Below are 26,934 nucleotides of genomic sequence, written 5' to 3'. Positions count from 1 at the left end.
ACTATGAGACTATCAATATTGACGTTAATATTACTCAAGGATAATTGCATAGAATTTTCGAGGTTTTCATCTGTTATTCTTGTCCGAATTTTTGATTTATCGTATTTCATCCTCAAAAAAAAAAAAAAACTGTTCACACATATATGTGCTGCCGAAAAGACAAATGATTTTTCTTGAAAAGGCGCGTAAATTTGTATATTTTTCTTCCACCAAATAAAATTTATAAACATCCATCAAAGCAATGTTATTAAATTGTGATTTTAGCACTAAATCTGCCTGAAGCTCAAAAAGTTCCACCTGTAAGTTTTCTGGCACATTATTTACAGCAGCATCCATCGGACGAGCAAATGTAGCGAATGTAGAGTCTTTGTTTTTGAAGTCGGCAAACCTTGTATCAAATTGCTCTATTCAGTTCAGTGCCTTCAGTTCATCTCCATAACAATTATAAGAGATATTTTTATGAGTTGCTAGAGAAAATGATAACAATTTTTAGCTCTTATCTGACTTTCCAACAATCTTAGTTTATTACAAAAAGCTTTGACACGTCCATGCAGTTAATGAACCAATTGTCCTTGTTTTTGCAATTTAAGACTCAGTTTGTTTAGGTATCTGGTGACATCTACAAGGAATGCTAAATTACACACCCACCCATCATCTTTTATTTGGTTAATTGTGTTTCCTTTTATGTCCATAAAATAAGCAATGTCTTGTCTCAGATCATAAAATCGTTTTAACATTTTAACCTTTACTCAACCACCTCACTTCACAATAAGACAAATCTTCATAATCTGAAAATAGGTCTGCCAAATACTCCTTAAATTGGTGGTGATTAAGTGCACGTGACTTAATAAAGTTAATACTGGCTACTACTATACCATAACATTTGTGAATTTAATCAATTTCACACAGATTTTGTTGGTGGATAATGCAGTGAAAATTTGTTAAATTTTCTGGATGGATCTGTAGTTCTATTGCTCTTTCATGAACTATTCCAATAAATCCCTTCTGTGCACCAACCATTGCAGGGGCTCCATCAGTGCATATACCAGATAGTGAACTCCATTTAAGCCCAAATCTCTCGAAGACTGTGTTGACTCTTTCAAATATATCTTCACCGGTAGTTGTTCCTTTTAACAGCTGAAGTGCCAATAATTCTTCTGTGATGTTGAAATCTGCATCCTCGAATAAATAAAGCAATTGAAAATGCTTCCAATCTAGCAATCTTCTCTTTTAAACTTTTTTTGATATCATCAGCCATAATTTCTATCCATTGGACAACAGTACATCTCGACAAACGAATATTCTCAAAGTCTTTTTTCTTTTCAGGACATATTATACTTGCAACATCCAGCAGACATTCTTTGATAAATTCTCCTTCAAATGACTTAGAATGCTTAGCGATTTTTTTTGCCACAAAGCTGGCTTTGACAATGCTGAGGTGCTGCGTTCTTTGCTTGTTGAACATTTGCTGCTGGGTATCCAAGTTCTTCAACTTTTGTATTTCATCTTTTTGTAGTTGTCCATCAATTTTTGGGTGATCCGCATGTCTCGAAGTAAAGTGTCTCTTCAAGTTGTATTCTTTGTTGACGGATATGGATTCGTTGCACAGCAAACATACAAGCAAACCTTTATTCAGAATAAAATAATAATTCTCCGTCCAGTTGTCTTGAAATTGACGATTCTCTGCATCTACTTTTTTTTTTTTTTTTTGCAATAACCCCTGACATTGTCCCAAATTTATAAGCAATATTCAGAACTGTCAAACAAAACTGTCTTCTACACCGCAGGCACTGAACAGAACACAACATCAACGCAGGCGCTGAACAAAGCACAACACCAACGCAAGTACCGACCTGACATGTTCACACACGCAGCTAGTCAAAGTGAGAAAGAGACCTTGGTTGTAGAAAACATAGTGTGTTTTGCGCAAATCATATGATGGCAGCTTAATGTGAGTTAGTAGAACACATCATGTTTTCTCCCACCATGAATTAGACAAACTTTGCTGAAATAGATTAAGGCCAGATCCAGCCTGCCCATATGCTTTTCTATTTCTCTTCCTGTCTTCTCCAAACTTTTTAATTTCTTTCCGACTTCTACTTTAAATGCTTCATTTATAGGATCTAAATCAAATCTGATACTGTCCGTTTGTTTCTTCTTAGCCCTCGATTTCAATTTAACTTCAGCTAACAATAATTCATGATCTACTCTGCTATCAACTCTATTGAAATCCCAAATCCACCCATCCTCAGAATTCTGCTCACATGTTTGGGGCAGTGTCCCTAAAACCTTCCTAAAAATTCTCGATGCCATTCCTTGAGAACAATTCGGTTCATGGATGATATCCCTTTATTAGACTCACTTCTATCACGGATGCAATGTTTAGCAGTATCTATTCTACAGATAGTTCCATAATCGCTGCTCCACTAAATGGTAACACCATTTCTTCACTTTGATGGGTTATTAAAACAAGAGTAGCCAAATGCTCAGCATCCCTTTTCAGTGAAATTGCAAATACAATGAAAGTGCTTCACACATTCCTTTTTTGTACCACTTGTCTCAGCCTTACAAAGTATCCCCAAACAACAACTAGCAACTCTTAAAGAAAAGCATCAATAAACTTTCTCAATATTCACATGTACTCCACACATGGCACTGACATGCTTATAAGTTCTTCAATCTCTTGTTTATTATAATAAAATATTATTTTTTTTGGTAGGAAAATTGTCTTTCATATGAATTTTAATGGAGCACAAACATGCAATGCTATATTCAAAAGATATATGTCTGAACATTAACAAGTTACTTTGTCAATTGCTACTTATTTGCCAAGTGACAGTTTGCTTTTTCCATACCTGAGAGATTCTGGCATGGATGGGAAAATAAGTTGTAAACTTTTTGTTTAAATTTTATTGGTTCATCAGTAATGTTAAAACTTAGTTCTATTCTCCTTCCTCACAGCTCAATAAAACATAAACCATAATCTGGTTTATTGCATGATATATGATCAAAATTTTAATACAATCAAGATGATGAATGCACATAGCATGTGACATTTATAATGTTATAACTCAGTGAATGAATTTCATATACTTCATAATTTAATAAATATATCATGGTCATATTTTATTAAAAAACTTCCTACTGGAATCTTCTCTTTATCTGAAAAATAGGGAAGTAAAAATTTATTCTGTGCGGAATAGTTCACGTTTAGTTGGTATATGATTATGTGGGACATAATCATTTACCATCAACAGTGAGAAATAACACCCATCCTCCGCACCAGGAAAGGGTTTGGACCAGCAATTTAGCTTCAGATAAAGCAATAATAGTATATAACAGAATATAATATAATAAAACGAAGGCTGATTTTTTTAGCATTTTTAGTAACAACTTATAGACTGTATTGGATAACTATTAAAATATGGTCATATAGAAGCGAATAAAAACAATATGTATAATTTCAAATTATTGGACTACCTTCTTCACAAATCCAACCTTCTGTTCATCCGCACCATATGCGAAACAAGCATGTCGGATCAGCTGAATAAGAATTCTACTAAAATACTGATTTGATCACGGGCTTCATTATGTGCACAATAATTTAAGCCTAATGAATGAAACGTAAGAGGGACGGTTATACACTCACGGATTCAAAATTTTTCACGCTTCTATCGATTATGTACAATACAGTCAAGAAATGTTTATTATCTCTAGAAAAATAACTGTTTCATATTTACGGGCAGTTCGCGAAGCGGTATTCTTCATCCTTCCAAAATGAGGTACTTAAGTACATATACTCACCTTTGTACAATTGGGCTATACAAGTTGCAGCATTTTGAAATAACAGCCACAGTTTCTGAACTACGCAGTCTTTTTCATTCCGAATTTCATTTTCCATATCTGGAGTGCTTTCTACTTCTTCAATGCATTGCTGTTCCCAATTCGATAAACTTATCCACGGTTCAAACCCTTCATCTTGCTCGTGTTCTTCACTCATTCTGAATACTTGTAATGGGAATGCGCAGTTACCATACAAACTCGAATTCTTAATATCATATATTCCTATACTCAGTAACAAGCGGATTTTTCAAGTTGGGATTTTCATGTTTCTTTTTCCGGCCGACTAAGCGTAATTTCAACTGATTAACCATGAAAGTTAATTCTTCATATATAATCAACAAAAAGACAAACGACAAACTAGTCGCCTAAATAAAACAGAAGTAAACTAGCTGCGCAGCTTCCGAAATATTCACTAGGCTGTTCCCAGTTTCCATGTACTGAAAAGAATTATGGGAATTTTTCATTATTGACAAAATTTGATAAAAATAACTCAGAAATATTTTAATATAATATAAATATATTTATTTATAGAAAATATAACAAATTTTGTGCACATTTTTATTCATGCAACTGTTTACGGGAGTTCCCATCATTCACCGTAAAGTATAATCCGCCATTTTGTTTATTTTCATAGCAAGATGCTGTATTGAAGGGTAAGGTGAAAGTGATCGTCGGTTACGTTCTGAGTTGAGAATTTTCTTTTTTTTTTATCTCTCGTTTAGTACTTATTTGTTTTCTGGATTTGAACTGTGGTGTTTGGGTGTTAATGCCTTCCCCTTTCTGGGGGGTTGACACCAGCAGACATTGGGCGAATAGCGAGCAAGCACTTCAAAGTGAGCGTGTCCGGAAAGAATTTAGCGACAGGATCGGGGAAGGAGCGTGGAGGCTTAACTCCTGTAAAATCGAAGAAATCTCGACAAACTAATTCTCCTGTCGGTTTAAATATGAATCATTTGACTCAAGGAAGAATACACGAAAAGGACAATCATCTTTCAGAATCAGAGGATATGGATACTCGAGAAGGTAAATTTTATTCCTGTAGGTTAATAATTAGGCTTATGTTATTTTTGTTGTAGTGTTCTTTATTAATATACCGAACGGAGAATATATGCGTTTTAAAGTTCACTTTATTGAGCGGGAGAATATGGGTTCTTAAAAAGGAATGGTGTTTTTAAGGGTTACATGAAGTTATGTCAGGACAATAAAACAAAACAAAAAACCCCGGCTTAATTTTTTAATTCATGTCAATATACAGGGAAAGAGATAAAGTCAAGAAAGAATTTGAATAACAACTTGGTGTTGAAAATATAATTAACAGTTCTGTAATTTTATATAATAAAAGGTTTCTTTTTCCCCCTCAAAATATTGGAAATATTTTTTTCTTCCCAGAGTCTTTCAGAACACAAATGACCTGATTTGCAGTGGTCACAAATAAGTTATTACTTCTGACTTGTAGACAGGTAATATTTATTTAGGTTTAATGTCAATCTTGATAAACTAAAAAAATCACCTGGATTGGGAAGAATACAATCCCAATGCTGAAAATAAATTTAATCATGATTGTTTATATTAATAAACAGAATATATAATTTTGGTGAATTACCCCAAAAATTAAGTTAACATCAGACCTCCATGGAGTCATTGTTGTGGGAGGTCCACTCTTTCATGCATAAAGATCATTGAGCTGTGTGAAAATTAAATGTGCAGTTCCTGCACTCACCATACTTGCAGACAATGCATTCCACTGCCAGAAAACCCACTCTTTACTACCTGCTCACACCCTTATACATCTTCCAGGGATGGCCTTTTTGTCCTACCCATGTCTCTCTCTCTCTACTGTATGAAAAATCTCCTCCTCATTAATCTGGTAACAATCCCTCACCAACTTAGGTGTCAATCATATCTCACTCTCCACCTGTTCAAAAGTTGCATTCCTGTAATCTGCACTGTTATTCCACCTTCTATAGACATGAAACCTGGCTTTGTGAACTTTCTGTAGTCTAATAAATCCTTATCTCCTTGAAAACCAGGCAACTAAATCTGTGCACAATAGTCCATATGTGGACTGATCAAGGTCTCATACAAGGAAACTATAGTCTCTTTGCTTCTACATATCAAGGTCCTCCTCATCATTGCCATAATTCATTGTTAATGTTTTTAGTTTTTGCAATATGACCAGTAAACTTCAAGTCTAATTATACTATTGCATATGCTCCTTGCTTATCCATTTAATTTGTCACCTTGTAGTACATACGGAGATTGATAAAACATGACCCCCCCAACAAACCCATGCTAACCACAATAGAAAATACTTCTCTCATCAACCCAATTCCGAATTCTAGTGCTAACTTCTCTAACACCTTAACAACAACCCCAGACACACATCTGTTTATAATTTGTAGCCTGTCTTATTCCTCTCCTCCCTTGTGAAGTTGAACAATTTTATTCACATTCCACTTCTTTTGGTCTTGCCATGTTGCAAGAAATGCTGTGATATGGTTAGCATCACAGTTTACTTAATTCCTCTTATACCTTCTGCTCACTCACCATCAATCCCTCCTCCACCATGCCCTCTACACTCCAGCTTCTCATGTCACCTTGCCAAGAATGAAATACCCTGATAAATTGCTTATTGAATATCTCATCCATATCCTCTGCATCAGTTACCAATCTACTATTGCCATCAACTAACGCCCTCCTTCCATAGTTATTTTTTCTTTTACTTGCCACATATCAAAAGAACTCCCTAGGATTTTTCTTGGCTTGATTGTCTAATTTCTGCTTATGTTGCACTTTTGCTGTCTTCTTTGCAACTGAGTTATTTCTCTGGCTTGCCCTTTGTATTCTTCATGCAATTGATTATTACCAACATTCATCTTGTGTTGCTTTGACAATGCTGCCATCCTTCAGATTTCATGCTTAATTTCTTCATTCATCCATTTTTTATGGTTAGACTATAATAAATTTAGTTTAATCCTTTATCCAAGTGTAAGCAAACAAAGTTTGCACTTGAAGTATCTTCAGGACTGAGGCAACTCGTGGTAAAGGTGGACCAAGCTCTCATCACTCCTTGTTTCAGTATCTCCCATAATGCAAAGCATACTCCTTTCAGATATGTATAATGCTATGCCTTAAGGGAAGGGCCACTACCCAGACAGGTTTCAACCTTTATTGATGTTCAAGTACAGGTCAAACTCAGCATTGTTCTGCTCAGTAACAGGCTCACCCTGCCACTTAGAAGAACTCTCAGAACCGGTTGACTCTACACTGTGGCAGGCTCACCCCACCACCGAGCAGAACCGCTGATTTGCTCATATCTCATCCGAGGGGTAAAAGCAACAGCCGTGCCTCAGTTAACTTAAAGGGCTACAGCATTGCCTTTCATTATCCCCCCCCCCCACCCAGGACCTGGGTGACAGCAACAGCCAAGCCTCAGTTAAAACTTCATGGGCTACAGCATTGCCATTCATCACCCAAGCTTCTAACTGGTTTCGACCTTTATTGAGGTCTCATCAGTGGGAGCCAGTCTCAGAAGTGGCGATACTAAGGTAGAATCAATGGAGAAGTCATATTTACCTATACGAGTTGCCAAAAGGTGTACCACCTTTTGGCAGCTTTTGTTACACTTGGATAAAGGATTAAACTAAAATTATTATAGTCTAACCAAGTGATAAAAAACTTCCAACATCTTTATCTAAATCCAGAGTAATTTAATAATAAGATGGTACACCTTTTGGCAACTCGTATAGGTAAATATGAATTCTCCATTGCTTCTGCCTTAGTATCACCACTTCTGGTTCTGGCTCCCAGTGACGAGACCTCAATAAAGGTCGAAACCGGTCTGGGTAGCCTTTCCTTAATGCATAGCATTATACATATCTGCAAGGAGATATGCTTTGCATTATGGGAGATACTGACACAAGGAGTGATGAGAGCTTGGTCCATGAGCTGCCTCAGTCCTGAAGATACTTCAGGTGCAAACTTTGTTTGTTTACACTTGGATAAAGGATTAAACTAAATTTATTATAGTCTAACCAAGTGAAAAAATAAACTTCCAACATCTTTCTCTAAATCCAGAGTAATTTAATAATAAGGTGGTACACCTTATTATTAAATATTATTAAATAAATAATTAATAGTAATTAATATTATTAAATAAGTTTTACAGATTATGTTATGACTGATGAGCAGCTCATATCCTTCAATGTTTTAATGCTATAATCATTTACCAAAGCATAAGCAAAAACAGGTTTGTATGTGAAGTATTGGCATGACTGTAGTACTTGCATATAAAAGCTTTGACTTTCATTCCATTTATTCATTTTTGCTTCAATTCATCAATCTGTTGACGTCACATTAGTATTGCATTATGGGATATTGAGGTAATTGATGTGAAGTCAGCATCTTCTTTATACAAGTAGACTGGTCATGAAGATACTTCATGCACAGGGTTTGTTTACATTTAGGTAAAGGATTAAAACAAGAATAATTTCTTGCCAAGTACAATATAAAACCATGGAAAATGACTATCAGAAGTAGAATGGTTATAGGTAACAAAATAATTGAACAGGTCCACTCTGCTAATGCCTTTAATTCTTTTGTTATGGAGTGGATGAGACCGTTTTACCCTATCTAACTTTTGGGGAATGATGGGCCAGTTCAATCTCCACTGGTAGCCAATCAGAGATAGCTGGTCCAAAATTATCACTAATTATAGAGAGCATCCAGTGAAGAGACTACCAAATGCTGCCATCTTGTGATCCCTAATCCTAACACCATATTATTTTCTGAGATAGTGTGAGTTTTTTGGTCAATTTTCTTGAGTTTATGGGACAAAAAAACTGAGTTTCCGGGAGATAAAACCTACTTGCCTACTTGGAACCGGTCAAAGAAAGGCTTAGAAAATTTTCCTCTAGTTGGCGACTAGAATTGAACCTAGGTCTTTAATTGGGCATTCAAATGCCTTGGATTTAATTATTTCGACTCTAAAATGTTACAGTAAAGCATAATCCAACCAAATAAATTACTAAAGTAAATGGGATAATAAACAAAACAGTATGACCAGTAATAGTCATTAAAAAAAAAGTGGACTAAGAATGTAGAATATTTTAACAAAACTAACATTATATGAAAGACAAGACTAGGTAATGAAATGATAACAAAATGAAAGTACATGGAAACAACTAAACCAGACACCAGTAATGGAAATAATACAAGAACATGAAGTAAATGGAGAGGTGGGGGGGGGGAATCAAGCAAGAATACAATATGAAATGTCATCCAGGAAGGGATGAATTACATGTCATTAATGGTAAACTTATGAAATATTGGACTGAGAGTGAAATTGGCCCAATTTCATGAAAGGAAGCCATTCCTTTCATTTGAATTTTTAAAGGATTTTTCAGCTGTACTTTTTAGTAATTTTCATGATGTAATTCACAACAAAAAGAACTGTTTTTTCAAGACATTTTTACCATCAGTGAATAATCCATGTACTGATGCTAATAGCTTTTAGCTTCTCATATTGATCTCATAACTGATCATGTTTGCAATATATAATTTGTTGTAGTTCCCTGAGTTGTCAGCTATGAAGATAGAATTATTGATGGCAGTGGTAGTTCATCTTTTATTGTCAATAGATTTAGCTCCATTAATAGCAGTTCCTCCTCTAAAGAGATTTTTTCCAGTTTGAGAATCTTTTTTTATTCCATTCTGCATTGAAGATTTTTTTTACAAAAAATGTGAATGTTGTGCATAGTTTCTTTCAGAACTCTCAGACAAGTTTTATGCCAGCCTTACTATCAATCATCATCATCATGCTGTTTCTTCTAGGTCTTCTTCCCTAGGTAAGTCAATTATTCCATCATCTGAAAGATACTTTGTAAATTTGGGATAGTTGGGAGTTTTTCTGGATTGAAAACAAGATGTTATCCTTAGGCTCTGTATAAGAAAGGTGTGAACAAAAGAATAAGAAACAGGTTCTTTGCAGAGGGGGTTGGTGAGTGAAATTCATTGCGATAGTGTTGTGAATTGGACACATGGAATGAGTTTAAGACATGATTTGATGAACTTTGTGTGTCATAGCGTGTACTTCCCGTTATAATTCTTTGACTCCATAGAGGTCTGATGTTAATAATAATAATTGCACAGTAATAAATGGTGAAAAGTATTCTGGTGGTTGTGGATTTATTTCACAACCACCAGAATAACTATTTTAAAACAGAATTTTGGTAATTTTACTTTTGATACGTTTTGTGTTGTCTCCATCAGTTGTATGCACATGTTGAAACAGTTGATTAATATGCTGACATAAACACCAGTGTTTGGCAAACCTGTTCTCTACAGATCTGCAAAAAGCAGTACAGCAGACATCAAGTCAAGATCTCCTAATTGTAATGGGGGACTTAAACTCAAAAGTAGGCAAAGACAAGTAGGATACCAAAGTTGGACGCCTGGCCAAGAGTAATCGGACTGTTTGGGTATGGAGAAAGCAATGAATGTGGCAAAAGACTGCTAAACTTCTGCTTAAATAATAGACTAACAATAACCACACTCTCTTTAAACAACCAAAACCTCAAAGAAAATGGACATGGATATTACGACAGACAAAAACCAACATTATGATAGACTATATTCATGTAAACCAAAGATGGAAATCAAGTATCCTAAATTGCAGATCAGACCATAAGCTAGTACTAGCAAATAAAGTTAAAATCTGAAAGGACTTTTAGTCAAAAGGAGACTGAATGTAAATAAACTACTAGACAATAATATTATAAGAAAATATCGACTAGAACTAGATTAAAACCTGAAGGAACTATTCAAAACAGAATATAAGCATCAAAGAACATTTGGTGCAAATTAAAGGAAATAGTATTAAAATCGGCAGAAAATACAATAGTTTTCATAGAAAGAGAAAGTAAAAAGGATTGGATCACTAATGAAGTAAAAAGACCAAAGGAAAAACATGAAATTAAAACTGAACTGTAACAGAAATGTAATAGATTAACCAGAGAAATTAAAAAACTAGTTAAAAGAGACGAGAATAACTGGTTGGAAGAAAAATGCAAAATGGCAGAGAAGCTGTCAAAAGAAAATAACCTCCATGGATTATATAAACAAATAATCACATTAGTAAGACACTGACAACAAAAATGATAATGATCAAAAACAATAAAGAACAACTAATTGAACATAAAACAAAAAGAATGGGAAAAATACTTGAGAGGTTTATATAATAAAAACAGCTCTCAGGGTATTATTATTCCAGCCACTGAAATGGAAGAGGAAACAAATATCTTTACTAAAGAAACAGTAGCACACAGCATAGATAAGCTTAAAACTAGGAAAGCACTTGGTATTGATCAGATACATGCAGAATTCTTAAAAGCAGGAAAGGAACAATTTCTGGAACCATTAAAAACATTATTTGAAAGGATCTACAAAAGAAATAGGTAATGAAGCATTACCTACTGATTGGACCAAATCAGTTATAACTCCTATATACAGAAAAAGGAGATGAAACAGAATTAGCTTCCTCAGTATTCCAAGTAAGGTTTTTATGAAAGTACTCCAAAAACAAATTAAGCCATGTATAGAACTAACATTAGGAGAAGAAGAAGCAGGTTTCAGACCAGGACGAAGTACAATTGATCAGTTATTCACCTTAAGAGAGCTAATAGAAAAGACTAGAGTACAATCAAAGTTGCTATATAAATTTCATAGACTTTCATCAGGCATTTGATTCAATCCGTAGAAGAGAGCTATGGAAGAATTTGGAATTCCCAACAAACCTATTAGAATAATAAAGAATCTGTACGAGAAATCTGAAAGTGGAGGACACCTTAACCAACTGGTTCTACACAGAGAGTGGAGTAAGACAGGGATGCAATCTGTCACCAGATCTGTTCAGTCTTACACTGGAAGAAGCAAGTAAGGTATATGGGAAATTATATGGGAAAAATATAACAAACTTGAAATTTGCAGATGACATTGCATTACTTACAAACACAGAAGATCTACAATGAATTTCTGATATAATAAAGGAAGAATGTATGAAATTTGGATTAAACCTAAATATAGACAATACAAAAATTATGCAAATAGGAAAAAGAAACACCAATCGGAAAATTGAAGTTCATAGTAAGAATCTAGAGCAGGTAGAAAACTTCACCTACCTCAGAGGAATAATTGAATACAATGGTGAAATTACAAAAGATATAAACAAACGAATTAGCCAAGAATCCCAAACTTTTGGATGACTAAATAAAATATGGAAGTCAAGAGACATCGAATAAGTAACAAAAGTAAGAATCTATGAGACAATGCTCCTTCCAATACTTCTCTATGGAAGTGAATGCTGGAATCTCAAAAAAGCGAAGAGAAAAAATTATTAACTACTGAAATGGGTTGGCTGGAAGTGGAAAGAATTCATTCGGCCTCATCATCATCCGCAACCGATGATGGAAGAGAGAAGTTTGGCAAACCTGTCCTCGTCAAGAAACCCTTACTACCTAGAATCATCTATAATGGAAGGGGGAAGGGATATTTGAAAAATTTGTCATCAGTTTCCTGATATGCACCCTCAAGGGGTGTTCAGGCTACTATGAGAGCACCACATGAACATTATTTACTACATGACACCTCCAGGGAGTGCAAAAACTAATCAAGGGAGGACATCCACTCCTCAACTCTCCAATTATTATTATTATTATCAATAATAATTAATGGAGATTATTAATTATCTCATTTCAGAAAATTTCCAAAATTAGTCTATTATTTGTCAGCACTCCAATATTGTCATATCTAACATTTCCTACCTTTAAGGCACTTATTACTGAACCGGTTCACCTAGACCTTGATCTTCCCTCTGGGTCTTTTTCCTGCCATATTATCATCAAATACCTGTTTTGCTACCCCCCCCCCTCACTCTGTTTAAGTGACCATAATACCTTAGGTTTAGTTGGTGCTTTTTTTCTGGAAAAAAGGTGCCGGTACTCACCATGAAGATATTATTACAGCAACTTTCACACTTTTAACATATCCTCTGATATGCCCTCGTCGTCTCGCTTTGTGCACTGCACTCTCCTTATGATTGTAAATCTTTTTTCTTAATGACATTAACTGTTGTTTGTGAGATTCCCCAAAATGACTGATTTTACCATTTGACCACTCTGCTGAAATTTTCTTTCCCATGTGTTTATCGACGACAAGACTTCCAACATCACAGCACGCTTTTGCAGCCCAACATTTTATTTTTGACATACAGCCACTCATTTCTCTTGCAGAAGTCATTTTCTGCAAAAATGTCCAACATTCAGGCCAATCATTATCAGAAGCTGCTTCCTTTTGACCACGTGGATCTTCATCTTGGTTTCGTGTTCCTCTTCACCAAGTGTATTTTCGATGCTAGTGTTCTGTTTTACAGGATCACAAGTAGATTCAACAATTTCTGCTTCTTTAGCCTTACTTTTTTCCTCATTGGCATAAAGTAACTACTTATTTTACTCATTTTGAACAATGATTGCACTGATTTAACTTAGATTAATTCAAAACTCACATGAACACCTACTTGTTGCAGAGTGAATATAGAATTGATAAACCGATATTGGAAGCAATCGGAAGTGAAAACAACTTCCTCTTTCCGGTTACGTACCAACCTATGAAACAGGAAAGCAGGGTACCAATGTATGAGTAATCAAAACTGAAAATTCAATTCACGAACACAGTACCACCTGCCAGAATATTTAAAATACATTTTGCTGTCAGTAAATCGCAAATTTTTAAAAACTTAAGGAAAAAGGTGCCGGTACTGCTTACCACCAGGAAAAAAGCACTGGGTTTAGTCATGCTCACACTTTCTTGGTTGCTAACATGACTTCATTTTTAATGATTCTGCCATTGATGCCATTTGTTCACTCCTCTAATTTTTCTCAGAACCCTCATGTCTGTGGTCTCAAATCTTTGAAGTGTTTTATTTCTAACCCTCCTCTCAGATCCATAACTTAAAACTGGTTTAAACATTGTCTTGTATACTGCTAGTTTAGTGTTTTGGATAATTTCTCTCTTATTCTGTATAAATTTATTCTGTTGGCTCTCCAGCATACCAGTTTTGCTTATTCTGTTGTCTATTTCTAAATTTAATGTGCTATCTTCACTAAAAGTTATGCCTAAATAGTTGAAATTCAGCAGGAGGTTTCTCTGTTCCTGCATATTTTCATAGTTTTGGTCATTTTATTGCTAATTTTCATACCACTCTCAGAATCATAACTTAAAACTGGTTTGAACATTGTCTTGTATACTACTAGTTTAGTGTTTTGGCTAATTTCTTTCGTATTCTGTATAAATTTATTCTGTTGGCTCTCCACCATACCAGTTTTGCTTATTCTGTTGTCTATTTCTAAATTTAATGTGCTATCTTCACTAAACGTTATGCCTAAATAGTCGAAATTCAGTAGGAGGTTTCTATGTTCCTGCATATTTTCATAGTTTTGGTCATTTTCATGCCAAGTTTGTTACAGCTGTGACAAACGAGGTTATTACAGCTGAAAAAATTCAGCTGTAATAACCTTGCACTGGATGTATAGGATGATCAAAATTAAAGTATCCCTGGTTTTAAGCCCTTGTTGAGCACCACCGTGAAACCTTGCAGGAATGGATTGTGCATCATGCAGAAGCAATATCTGAGAAAAAAAAGTTCAAAAATCCACCACCAGAGTCACTATATGTTGTACCAAATGTAGATGTAATTTTTCTATACACATAGTATACTATATACTACGTGTGTAAGGAGAAGAAAAGCGACACTGACATAACACATTTTTAATCACTTCCATAATTCATTCATGGGCTGTACTGTTGAATGTGCTGTCCTTTCTGGTATGCCACAAACTTCATCCTTTGCACAGTGTATTCAATGGCAGAACACAGCTTGTGAAGACTGCTGTTGTGCGTATGCTGCATTATGCTGTCTTTCAGCGCTGGCAAGTTGTTACGATGATCCCGATATTGAAGAAATCCCCAGAAGTCATAGGAGTCAGATGAGATGATCGAGGCAACCATGCAGTATGAAATGCATTGCTGATCACTCTGGCTTCCATATCATGTTCTCGAAGAACCTCCTGTACAGATCAACAGTGTATAGAGGGCCCATCCTGTAGGAAAATGACTGAATCCACGAACAGGCACTGCTGTAGCACAACAAAATTGTTTATGATATCACAATACCGCTTGGCAGTAACCGAGCAGGTTACAGGACCAAGACTGGCGAATGTTTACGAAACTGTAAATCCTCACCAGACAGTAACTTTGAGTGAATACAAAGGAATTTGTTGGATTGCATACAGGTTTTGCATAACCCATACTTGGCAATTATGGGTATTGACAACTCTGTTCAGGTGAAAGCGAATCCCACAATCATCCTCGGCCATGCAGCATCAAACTTCACTCATGCAAGGAATGTTCAAGCAAATGTCAGTTGACTTTCATTGTCCTATGGGTGCAACTCCTATGTCAGGGGTTATCTTGAATGGGTAGAAATGCAGAATCTTCCATGGAATTTTCCAGACATTTTTGTAAGGCACATCCATGTGTCTTGATACATCACATTCACTGCAGGAACCAACAATGTTATTCTTGGCCTGCTCCACCCCACAACTGTAGTAGCAACTTCATTCACTTGTGAACTGAGGTTTGTGACCTCTGTTCTAAAGATCTAACTCCAAACATTCCTGTTTCTTCAAAATGATTAATCGTCACAGAGCATGTGGAGATAGTGGATCTTGTTGACATTTTTTCAATGCATGAAATTAGAGGAGTGCAGCAACAGCATTGCAATTGTTTAGGTCGTACACCTTCACAAGCAGAGTATGTTGGGGCAAGGTTAGTGCCATTACTGTGGACAGTAAAAACATAATGAAAGGAAAAATCCTGTGTCCATCCTTTTAAACCCTCCTGGAACCTCCCGAGTATTGCTGTTTACATTGCTCCCTGGTAGTGAACGATTACTTTTTTTTTTTATTTATCAGAAATTGCTTTTGCATCGCACACAATGTAATCAGCATTTGGATCACTGGATGGCACTCCACAAGGCCTAAAACAAAGGTACGTTCATTTTAATCATGCTGTATTTAGAAAGAATACAATATCATCTGCATAAAGCAAAGAGCTAAATTTGCTAACTCCAATTCCGATTAAAAATAAATGGCATTAATATCTTGTTTAATGCCGCATTTCTTTCATAATATGCATCTTTTTCTCACATCTGATTTAACATCGAACCATCTTCCTGAATTAAATTCAAGCCCTGTGTTATTCTGTATAATGTTCCATTTACCCCATATTATTGTAGTGTTTCAATCTTTGGGCACTTTGACATATGCCTTTTCCAGATGTATAAAATGTAAGTATAGATCCTTGTCATATTTTATGATTTCTCAACTATTTGTTGTAAAGTAAAAATGTGATCCTGATGATCTCTATTTGGCCCAAATCCAGCTTGTTCTCCCAGTTTCTCTTCCACAATTTTCTCAATTTCTTTTTTAGTATGCTTGCATAAATCTTACCTGGAACACTTAGTAAAGAAATTACTCTGCAAGTCTTGCATTCAGCTTAATTTTCTTTTTTATGAACTATGAGAGCTTACTCCAATCATCTAGAATTTAACTTTCTGACCAGATCCTCTGAGTTATGCAGTTCAGCTACTCCATATTTAAGCATTTCTGGTGAAATATCTACTCCGTATGCCTTTCCTTATTTCAAGTTTTTAACAGCTTTTTTATCTTAAGTTTTGATATGTATTCCTGTTTGCATTCCTCATGAAAATTTTCTACTATGATTCTGTCACTGCTTGGTTCATTTAAGTCTTTAATTGCTAAGACATCTAGGATATCTTAATCTTCAGTTTTTATATACCATTATCATCTTTGATTTCTTTTTACAGTACTCTTTCCTCTATTTCTAAGCTTTTTTTTTTTTTTCAATAGTCTCCAGAACACTTTGCCACCTGCCTGATATTTATTTTTCTATGTTCTTACCAATGTTTAGCTACTCTTACACACATACCTAAGCTTTTTTACATTTTTCGTTGTATTCTTTTAGGGCATGTGCCGATTTATTTGCTAGGAACTTTCGGTATGCTTTCTTCTCTTCTAGGATTGCTTCTTTAATTTCTTGCGTCTACCATGGTGTTTTTTTGTTTTTTTTTTCAGAATTTTCTGCTGAAACTCCAAGGTTTGGTTCTTGTTTTCGAACTGTTTCATTCTTTCTTTGATAATGTTTGTATAGTTAAGTCTACAGTTTACCTGGAAAAGCTGCTCAACTTATAATTCTTTTAAAACTTTCTTACATGCTGTTGTTTATAATGTGAATGGTTACTTCCAATTTTAAATCCTCTGTACACCCTTGTATCTTGAACAAGCATGAAGATTATCACTATCAGCAATAAGTCAATGAGGCTTTTTCTCCTATTTCTTGTCTTCTCTTCATGTGAACTTTTGCACATCTATTTGTTTGGAGATGGTGTTATTAATCACTAGTCCATCTTCTGACCAGTAATCTAGCATTATTACCATTATTATTAGCCTTGCTCTGTTCTACAAATTTTCCCAGAACAGTTCTTTATGTCTAGTGGGATTCACTCCTACTCTGCTTTAGATCTTCAACCAACCAATATCACTTTTTCCATTTTCTTTTTGTCAGCCACCTACTCTAATTCCTCAGAAACTTCCTGCACTTCTTCTTTTGGGAAACCTTCAGTGGGACCATTGGCACAAATAATTTTCATTGTCCATTTCTCCATTTTGAAGTTTGCCTGCATAATTACTTGAAACTGCCTCCAGTCAAGAGGTTTATATTCATGGTGTTGAATGCTAAAAATCCATCATTGTCAAAAATCACTTCTTTATGATGGTTAATTACTTTATGTTAGAATTCAATGATTAATAGAAAAAGCACTGTAATTTCACTTAAAAAATATTTTGCTTACAGTAGCTAATAAATACTTTTCATATTAAAGCTTTTTTATGAAGCATTTGTATGATTGGAAATTCCACAGTTGTTCCACTGGTAATTTCAACCTTATTATTATTATTTTGTTTGTCATTGTGCAGCTTAAGTTACAATTGATTTGACACATTTTGTTTCCTTAATGATTTTACATTTGTTACATTGTCACTGACATTGTTTCATAATTCTGATGTCAAAGTGATAGTAAATGAATATTCAACAACATTTGTAACTGTCAATACCCAGCATGGAAAATCTCTTAATCATCTATAATCATGCCAAATTTCAACTTTTGCAATATTGCAAAGTACCATAGTTATTTTTGACATATAAGTTATTTATAAATAAACTATAACTGATGTTAGTATTATTTTAGTTTATACCTACCCACTGCATCCTGAACATTCTGTGATTTATTGTGTAGAATTATAGAGACAAATTACCTTGCTAGATCACTTACTTTACTTAAACTAAGATAAAATAACATGACATTTTGACCTTCATCATCATCATCATCAGGAATACATGTACATTGGAACACAATTTGGGATTTGTCAACCAAATTGTACGAGAATTCTAGTTTGGTCAGCAGAACCAAAAATACTGATGATTGTACAGTATGATGAGATTTCATGCTAGCTGTGGCATTGCCTATTTAACCTTTTCTCTGTGTACAAATATTTTAACGTTAACCGTGTACAGGGGTGTAATTACACCCCAAGCATTTTCAGTGCAAAATGTAAAGAAAAAACTTTTGCATAAAAGTTCCAATATATATTAGATTGCCAATCATAGTATAGATTTCATCAGAATCATACCAAATACAGGGTCGTTTGTATTGCTGTGGATTTCTGAATGCATCATTATGATCTCTGGCTTTTCTGTTAGTTTCACACACAGTCACGTTTATAATTGTTTGAAACAGTTCGTTGCGGAACGTAGATTTTGAGTTAGTATTGCTCCAGCAATTCCTTCTCTTTATTGAATTACTTGAAAGTCAGGAACTTTATGTACATCAGGAGGAACATTGGTCCATCTTCTGTTCATTTTTGAGTTTCTATTTGGATACAGAACATTTTCCAGGATATTCTCAGCAGAAGAACCAGCAGCTGAAGCGTCCACAGTAGCTATAGATTCCGCCTTTGCTTCTTCTTCTCTTAATTCTTCATCTAATTGTGGTATATATTCTTCAGCAACATTGTCAAAAGCTGAGAAATCGCCATCAAAAATATCGTTTTCTAATTCCACATCTGAATCATCTTTATCGCTTGGCATATCTGATGAAGCAACTGTCGACACTTCCTCTAAAAGATCTCTCAACTCTGAACTGGTATGACGTCTTTATCTTCCTGTCATAATTATCTAAAATATCCACAGAAAAAAAAAATTCTATGAGAACTAGAACAAAAAATAAACATCACAAAACAAACTTACAAATTTAGTAGCAATAAGTAGTAGTAAAATAAGCAATAATGAAAAACAGCAATAAACACAGCAGATAATAGTTCGTAATTTGCAAGACAATATGAAATATGAAAACCATAAACGCTTATCACTACTAATTCTATAAAAAAAGATATCTTACTTTTTGAAACGCAAGTAAAGACTAAACTGAAACTGCATCAAATCATTCTAGAGATAATGAAATTACGCTACAGTCAACACTGGTAAGCTGAACAAAAAATGACTAAAAACGAAGAAAAATATACATGCTCATGCAAGAATCATACATAGTTCCCGAGCGAATATGGTAGCAAAGCAAAAAATATATATTTCAGGCAACAGGAATGTAAATACAAAACAAACTATGGAAAAACACCAATGCAGCTGCTTACAAAAACCGGTTTTTGTATGGAGAATATTGGGGTGCATATTCACCTTTGTACACAGTTAAGAACTCAATTGCCTTTTGAAGCCTTACTACTACATTCAGATTCACCGATTTCAACGAAATTTTTTCAAATTGTGTGTGAAACATATCACAGATAGCATTCCTAAGAAAACTTTGGAAATTTTCCATTTGGCAACTTTTTATTTACGTTTTTATTAGCCTGGGGTGTGTTTACACTCCTGTACACAGAGAGAAGGTTAAAAAAATGATTATTATTACATAACACCTCCAGGGAGTCCAAAGACTCATTGAGGGATGGTATCTACTGTACAAGTTTCCATCTCCACCAACCACAACTACCTTCATATCTACAACAACATGATCTACCACCAACCAGTACCACTAGTATTTTCACAAACATCCATGCCCACGGAGGGATTCGAACCTGCAGCCTTTTGGCTGGAGAGCGGATATGCTAACCACCCGGCCAACCAGGCTGGCTGAACAAGTCTCAACCGTTTTTTTTTTCAGGGAACTAGGGCAAACAGTGAAAAGTTAGCTACTATAACAAACTCCAATTCAACATCTAGAACAACAAACCCAATGTCAGAAGAATTGAAAATAGTAACCATCATCATCTTAAGAAGAATTAATGGAAATAAAATCTAACTTGCAGAATAACTGGGAAAAGTGCCATTGGTGTTACAGAGCTAGAAGACAAGAGCAGGTGAGATCCTATTAAATAATAATTATATGATGTTATATTCAGACAATAACAATCAAGGAAAGGAAGTAGTAGTGATATTTCTGGAGTTCATCACAAACATGAAGATGAACTTCTTGAATGGAAGGCAGTTTCAGGTAGAGTTAAAAAGGCAGGCTTCAGAAAGCATTGATTGCAAAGGAGATGATATGAGATTATGCAAGCCTAATCTCATATCATTACTTTACTATCACCAACAAATGACAGCTTAATCTAGACTTTAACTTAGCCATCTGGGCATTAGCACAAGCAGATATAAGGCTTCCTTTCCGAGCTTTCATCATGTCTGAAAAATCCTGTGACTCAGCTAAAGGACAATGGCAGAAAATCAGTACCTTGGTGGAATGACAAACTAACAGTCTGAAGAAAAGCTACAACAATCAGAATTTAAGGCAGAATAGACAATAGAAGTATAGACCCAAATGCACTTATCAATCCAAAATTACAATGTCAGAACAGAATAGAAAAAAAAATTTTTTTTCTTTTGCACTGAATCCTTGGAACTGTATATATAAATTAGCAGCAGGCCAAAATAAACAACACTCATATTATCAACTAATAACAAATGGCTCTTATGCAAGGCGGTCCATGTCATGAAGGGGTTTAAACACATTTAATAACTTTTTTTTATAATTTTTTTCTTTTTTTGTTATGATGAAATACAGAACCTGGAGATTTTTTTTAAAAATTAGTTATCGGTTATTCACATTTTAAACCCTTTCATGACATATGGGCCACCCTGTACTAAAAACCTTTGCAAAAACCACTGCTATTATGATTTTTATGGTGCTATTATTAAGTTTATTCCTGATGATGCCCAATCAGTTCACTAAACATACAGACAAAGAATAGAAACATATAGATACTATTAATGACGATGACTTTGAATCTAATAAAAGTGGTCCAGTGGATCCAAGAAAACCCCGGGGAATTCAAGAATGTTTCTTGAATTCCCTGAATTTATAGCAACAGTTTACAATGAATGCCTTAACAAAGGATGATTTCCCTTATCATCAAATACTCTAAAATTGTATTGATAATCAAAAACTCTAGGAAAAGAAGCATCTGTTAAAATTATTAAATACAGGCCAATTAGTCTCATAAATATTGCTGATAAGGTACTAGAAAAACTTCTTATAAATTGGATAATGCATTTTGACTATTCAAGAGGCCTATTAAGCAGCAATCATTATGCATTTAGACCTCAATCAAGGGCAGTAGACACCATTATGGAGGTTAAAAACTTCACACAACACAGTCTACAGCTAAAAGATTACGTACTATTGATATCACTCGATGCACAAAGTTCCAAAATACCTAAGAGTAACAATAGACGACAAATATAACTTCAACAAGCACATCTCATATATTGATGGAAGAAACTTACAAATTGTAAACCTAGCTAAGTCAACAAGGATAAACTGGGAACTATGCCATCGAGTGCAGAAAACAATATATACCGGAGCTATGCTGCCTTTATTGATGCTGTATACGCTTGGAAAGATTCACTCAAATCTAAGAAAACAACAAAAGTTAGAGTTCAATGCCTTATAGCCATACGAATAATTAAAGGATACAGGACATTGAAACAGCTTGTGTTATTGCTGGTCCAAAACTGTTGAAAGTTTTTTCCCACTTGGTTAGACTATAATAAATTTAGTTTAATCATTTATCCAAGTGTAAGCAAAGCAAGTTTGCGCCTGAAGTATCTTCAGGACCGAGGCAACTCGTGGTAAAGGTGGACCAAGCTCTCATCTCTCCTTGTCTTAGTATCTCCCATAATGCAAAGCACATCTCCTTGCAGACATGTATAATGCTGTGCATTAAGGGAAGGGCCACTATCCAGACCTGTTTCGACCTTTATTGAGGTCTCGTCAGTGGGTGCCAGACCCAGAGGTGGTGATACTAAGGCAGAAGCAATTGGAGGTCATATTTACCTATAGTATCACCACCTCTGGGTGTGGCTCCCACTGACGAGACCTCAATAAAGGCCGAAACCGGTCTGGTTAGTGGCCCTTCCCTTAATGCATAGCATTATACATGCCCGCAAGGAGATGTGCTTTGCAATATGGGAGATACTAAGATAAGGACTGATGAGAACTTGGTTCACCTTTACCACGAGTTGCCTCTGTCCTGAAGATACTTCAGGTGCAAACTTTGTTTGCCTACATTTGGATAAAGGATTAAACTAAATTTATTATGGTCCAAAACTGATCTGTCTGTAGAGGTAGGAGCTCTATCTTATATATGAATTCACTTCTGGAAGTTTTAGTGGAAATGCTAATATTGATCCAAACCATTATGGACTTCCACTTCACACTACACTAAGTGGCCTCACCTAATATAGAAAACATATATTAAAGAGAAGGAAAGCACTAAAAAGTAAAGAATGCACGTATATATTGATGGGAGTAAAACAGAAGGAAACTCCAATTATTCCTTCATAGAATATTACAGATAGTCCATTATACGAGAACACTGTTTTAGACTGCATCCCTCTGCTCAAACAGAACAACCTGCTATAGTTAATCCACTCGCATATCTCTGGGAATTAGAACTGAATACTTGTGATCAAAAGAACTTCAATAATTTACAATGAGTAGAAGCACCATTGATGGCACAAAAAACTAGAACACCCACCTATCCTTGATAGAGCAGACACGAAAGTTCTGCTAGGTGAGGGTGCATATACTGGGGTAACAGGAAATTAGAGGCGATCATCTGGCTTAAGTGGAATGGTTAGAAATAAGCTACCAAAAGTACCCAAAATCAGCTATAAAAACATTGACAGAAGAAATAAATCTAAACTTGTGGTAATAAAACTGTAAAACATCTAAAAATGGATCAACAACAAAAGAATTTGTGCCAAGTATCAGAAGCAGACTCCAGTTGAAAATGGACACCATCTTTCCAGTTTTAACCATGCTAATAATTGCCATAGAAAATTAAGACATTATCTAAATAAAATTCCATATTCTGGAATCATCATTTTTCATATGTTGTCCACACCTTCAACAAACTGTTGATCACTTTATGACTGTTAGGGGCATTCGGATGAAATCCGGAAGTTAATACAACACATTTGTATTGTATGGCCAGATTGTAGATGAGTGGCCAGTGTCAAAACAGAGACTTATCCAAAAGCATTGCTCAAAATTATTTCATTTTTCCAATAGGATCAACTTCCAATCACTGTAATGTAATACAAACTACTCATAATGTTTCGATTATATAGTGCAAAATATGCAGATTATATATTTAACATATAAGTAAAACATACATCTAAAAATCTAAAAGTAAATATGAATATTGATACAAAAATATAAATGTTAATCAGTTATTTACAAGCTACTTTTTTTTTTTTTAATATTAATCTCGTACATGAAAGGTTGAGTGACCTGTAGGCACATCAAATGCCATGTATATGTGAGATGCCGATGATTACTGAGATAAAAGTTTATTTTTTTATTATTATTTTATTTATTTATCTTTTTTTTTTTTGAAGAATTGCAGGTTGTAGTTGGTTGGGAATAATTCTTCAGGAAGGCTGTTCCAGAGGAAAGAGGTAGAAAATAAAAGAGGACGAATATAAGCAGGTTTGGAATGGTTTGCAGTTGCATAGTAAAGGGATACTGGGCAGCTGCAGCTCATGTATTAACAGGTGCAACAGAAAGTGTAGAAATTATGGTTGCCAGTTTACTGGAGTAGTGACTATGGAAATACCTGCAGAATAGGCACAGTGCTGAATTATTGTGCCTGTGAGATAGAGGTTGAAGAAAGTCTGTAAGACAGGGATCATCTGTGAGCCTAATTGCATGCCTTTGGATAGTGTTAAGGAATTTAAGGGAAGTTTTAGGTGCACCATCCCGAACATGTGAGCAGTATTCTAAACATGGACAGATTTGGGATTTGTATATAGTGATGAGTTGTTTGGGTGTAAAATAGGCACTCGAGCAAAAGAGAATGCGAAGTTTCCTGGATGCTGAGGAGATTATTGATGTGGTGTGTTTATGCAGGAAAGTCTGGAAGTAAATATCTTGTCTGGTGATTTGTGTATTACCGAGGGCTAAGGGTAGGTGAGCTGGGATCTATCTTGCATGAGAAAAGGCAAGACTTTGTTTTGATGGCATTGAACAAAAGGAGGTTGTTCTCGCTGCATAAGAGATAGTATGTAAATCAATATTTAAGGCACCGTAGTGTTGGGTCCCATTTTACGATTTTTATTCTATTTTATAATTTCTGCTTATCTATGTTCAACTATTATCTACGCACGAGATATTACCAAAATTTTTACTAATACTTAAGTTATTTCTCCCCTTAGTACCCCTAATATTTGTATTTATACTGCACCTTTTGGGATATTTAGTTCGAGATATTATATACAAAAACAAGGAGAAAGAACTCAAATATGTCTGAAAGTGAAACAATGTTGCAGTCGTGACACTTTATCTCATTTCTTAACACATTAATTTCCCGCGTGATTAGGTTCGTATTTTTCAAGTGGTGCATTGGACAGCAATTTCAGACAACTCTTTTTATCATTGAACAAAGGTTTATTAAATTCCTTAACATGGTACAATTCAATTTTTGTGATTACTCATACTTATAAACTAACATTAGCTTATTACAAGTAATTAAGCTATGATCCTATAATGGGTATTACGATCATGCCGCCATAACAATTCAACACATAAATTCATTTGACATGGACAAATAAGATTAATTCACACTATTTAACTATTCAAACTTAAGTAGATTAACTAAACCTTTTTCTGCACTAACACACAACTATGATATTTTAACTTTCCTATACATTACAATAGACATGCAAAATTCTCAGGACACTTAATTATTCACATAACATTAACACTAGCCAGCTTACTTTTAATATATTCTGTCAGATACTAAAGTCCTAGTATAAATTTTCCTTGGTCACTTCAACAGTTCCGTATTAGAATAATGATACTTATTACAGACAAATTTTAGTTAACATTAGATATATTTTACAGTACCTTTTCCTTCTTGAGTTTTTCATATGGGCCTTTACCTTTTTCTGATTGAACTAGCTTGGTATAACCTCTCCGATAATCTGCTACTCCTACGTTCCTTTTGGAGTTGAACTATGCTTACACGGTCTTAAACTTTCGTAATTCAGGACACACTTTGAATCATCTATATGACAGCTGTGCGACTCGCGACGTGGATATCGATATCTTTATAGCTTTCCCTTTCTCGTGGTTGTCACTGAAGTTGAAACACAAAGAATATGTTTCCTTTTCTTTGACTCTATGGCATTCTTCGCTTCTTGCATAGGAAATCTGGAATCGAAATCCCGCTCACTTTTGTTTCCATGTTGTGACGACGGAGATATAACCCCAATCTCCACTCAGGAAAACAGCGTGAAACCTATGCCACGGAGCTCATAGAGAACTCCTCGGGAACAGAACCAAAACAAAAACCAAAAAGCCCTGGGGGGGGGTCCAACCCTTTTATACCTGCTCTCCTAACGGCACCTTTTTTTTTTTCCTTCTTTTCTCCGCCCCCTTCTTGATTTTACTTCACCGACCAATTAGAGTGCCGTTTTTCTGCCAAACGATGTCTCAATCTGGGAATCGGCCCTGAGCGATAGTCTGTTGTTTTTCTTTTGCTAGCCTCTCATTTAATCCCCTTTCCAAATTTTTTCTATGAATTTACTTAATAACTTAATCTCTAGCCTCTCACATACCATCTCTTATGACTAATCCTTTTCTGTCTTATTTATTTAAATTTTCTCATTTAAATCATATCACAATATTAATATATTCTTTCTTTTGTTAGTTAGTTTAACAAAAACCTTTATTTTATATATATTTTATTGGATGCAAGAATCTTTCTTTTTCTTTTAATTAATTCAACTATTATCTTTTATGCAGGGTTTTTAATTTATTTTATTTATTCTTCATGTTACACCATGATAGCTGAGAATTCTACATTCTTAAGATATCAGGTGTAACAGTAGATATCTTGTAGCCTGGGATGTCAGAGTCATGGTATGTCAAATGAGTAGGATGAGTGGAGAGTTCTGTTGTCTACAAAGCTGCGTAGGATTAGTAGTTATTGTGAGTAGGTTATTTATGTACAGGAGAAAGAGTAGCTGATAGGACAGAGCCTTGAGTCCCTCCAGCATTGGTGGTGACTCGAAGAGGAAGAGCCATCTACCATGACTTGCAGAGAGAAAACTGGCTACTCATTTATAGGGTAACAGGGAAACCGAAGGATGGCAATTTGTTTAGTAGGCCTTGATGTCACACACACATATAAGCTTTGGAAATGTCAAGGGTGACAGCAGAAGTTTCTCTGTACCTTTCGATGGTATGTGTCCAGTTGGTGTTGATGTAAGCTACAAGGTCAGCTGTGAATCGAGTGGTGAAATTCATATGTGTTGTAGCTGATTAATTCATGTGCCTCTGAGTAGTGGAGGAGTTGGCTATTGATGACTTTTTCGATTATTTTG

The 26,934-nt window shown here is 35.1% G+C and overlaps 2 protein-coding genes across 2 annotated transcripts in view; one reads left to right on the top strand and one right to left on the bottom strand.

Annotated features, from left to right (window-relative positions):
• The window catches only part of LOC150102884 (HUWE1-associated protein modifying stress responses), an 85,204-nt gene extending 80,940 nt beyond the window's left edge, over nt 1-4,264 (bottom strand). The window contains exon 1 of the mRNA XM_090397504.1: nt 3,805-4,264. Coding sequence (XP_090253630.1) covers nt 3,805-4,000 — 196 coding nt within the window. The 5' untranslated portion in view covers nt 4,001-4,264. The remainder of the gene's footprint in view (nt 1-3,804) is intronic.
• A 206-nt stretch (nt 4,265-4,470) lies between these two features.
• Nucleotides 4,471-26,934, top strand: part of Usp7 (Ubiquitin-specific protease 7) — a 747,694-nt gene continuing 725,230 nt past the window's right edge. Inside the window, exon 1 of the mRNA XM_090397965.1 lies at nt 4,471-4,866. Coding sequence (XP_090254091.1) covers nt 4,788-4,866 — 79 coding nt within the window. The 5' untranslated portion in view covers nt 4,471-4,787. The remainder of the gene's footprint in view (nt 4,867-26,934) is intronic.

This window comes from Typopeltis vanoorti, chromosome 9, assembly GCF_054136105.1.
Source record: "Typopeltis vanoorti isolate ZY-2024b chromosome 9, IOZ_Tvanoo_1.0, whole genome shotgun sequence".
Classification (NCBI taxonomy): Eukaryota; Metazoa; Arthropoda; class Arachnida; order Uropygi; family Thelyphonidae; genus Typopeltis; species Typopeltis vanoorti.
This window is presented reverse-complemented; position numbering and strand designations above follow the sequence as displayed.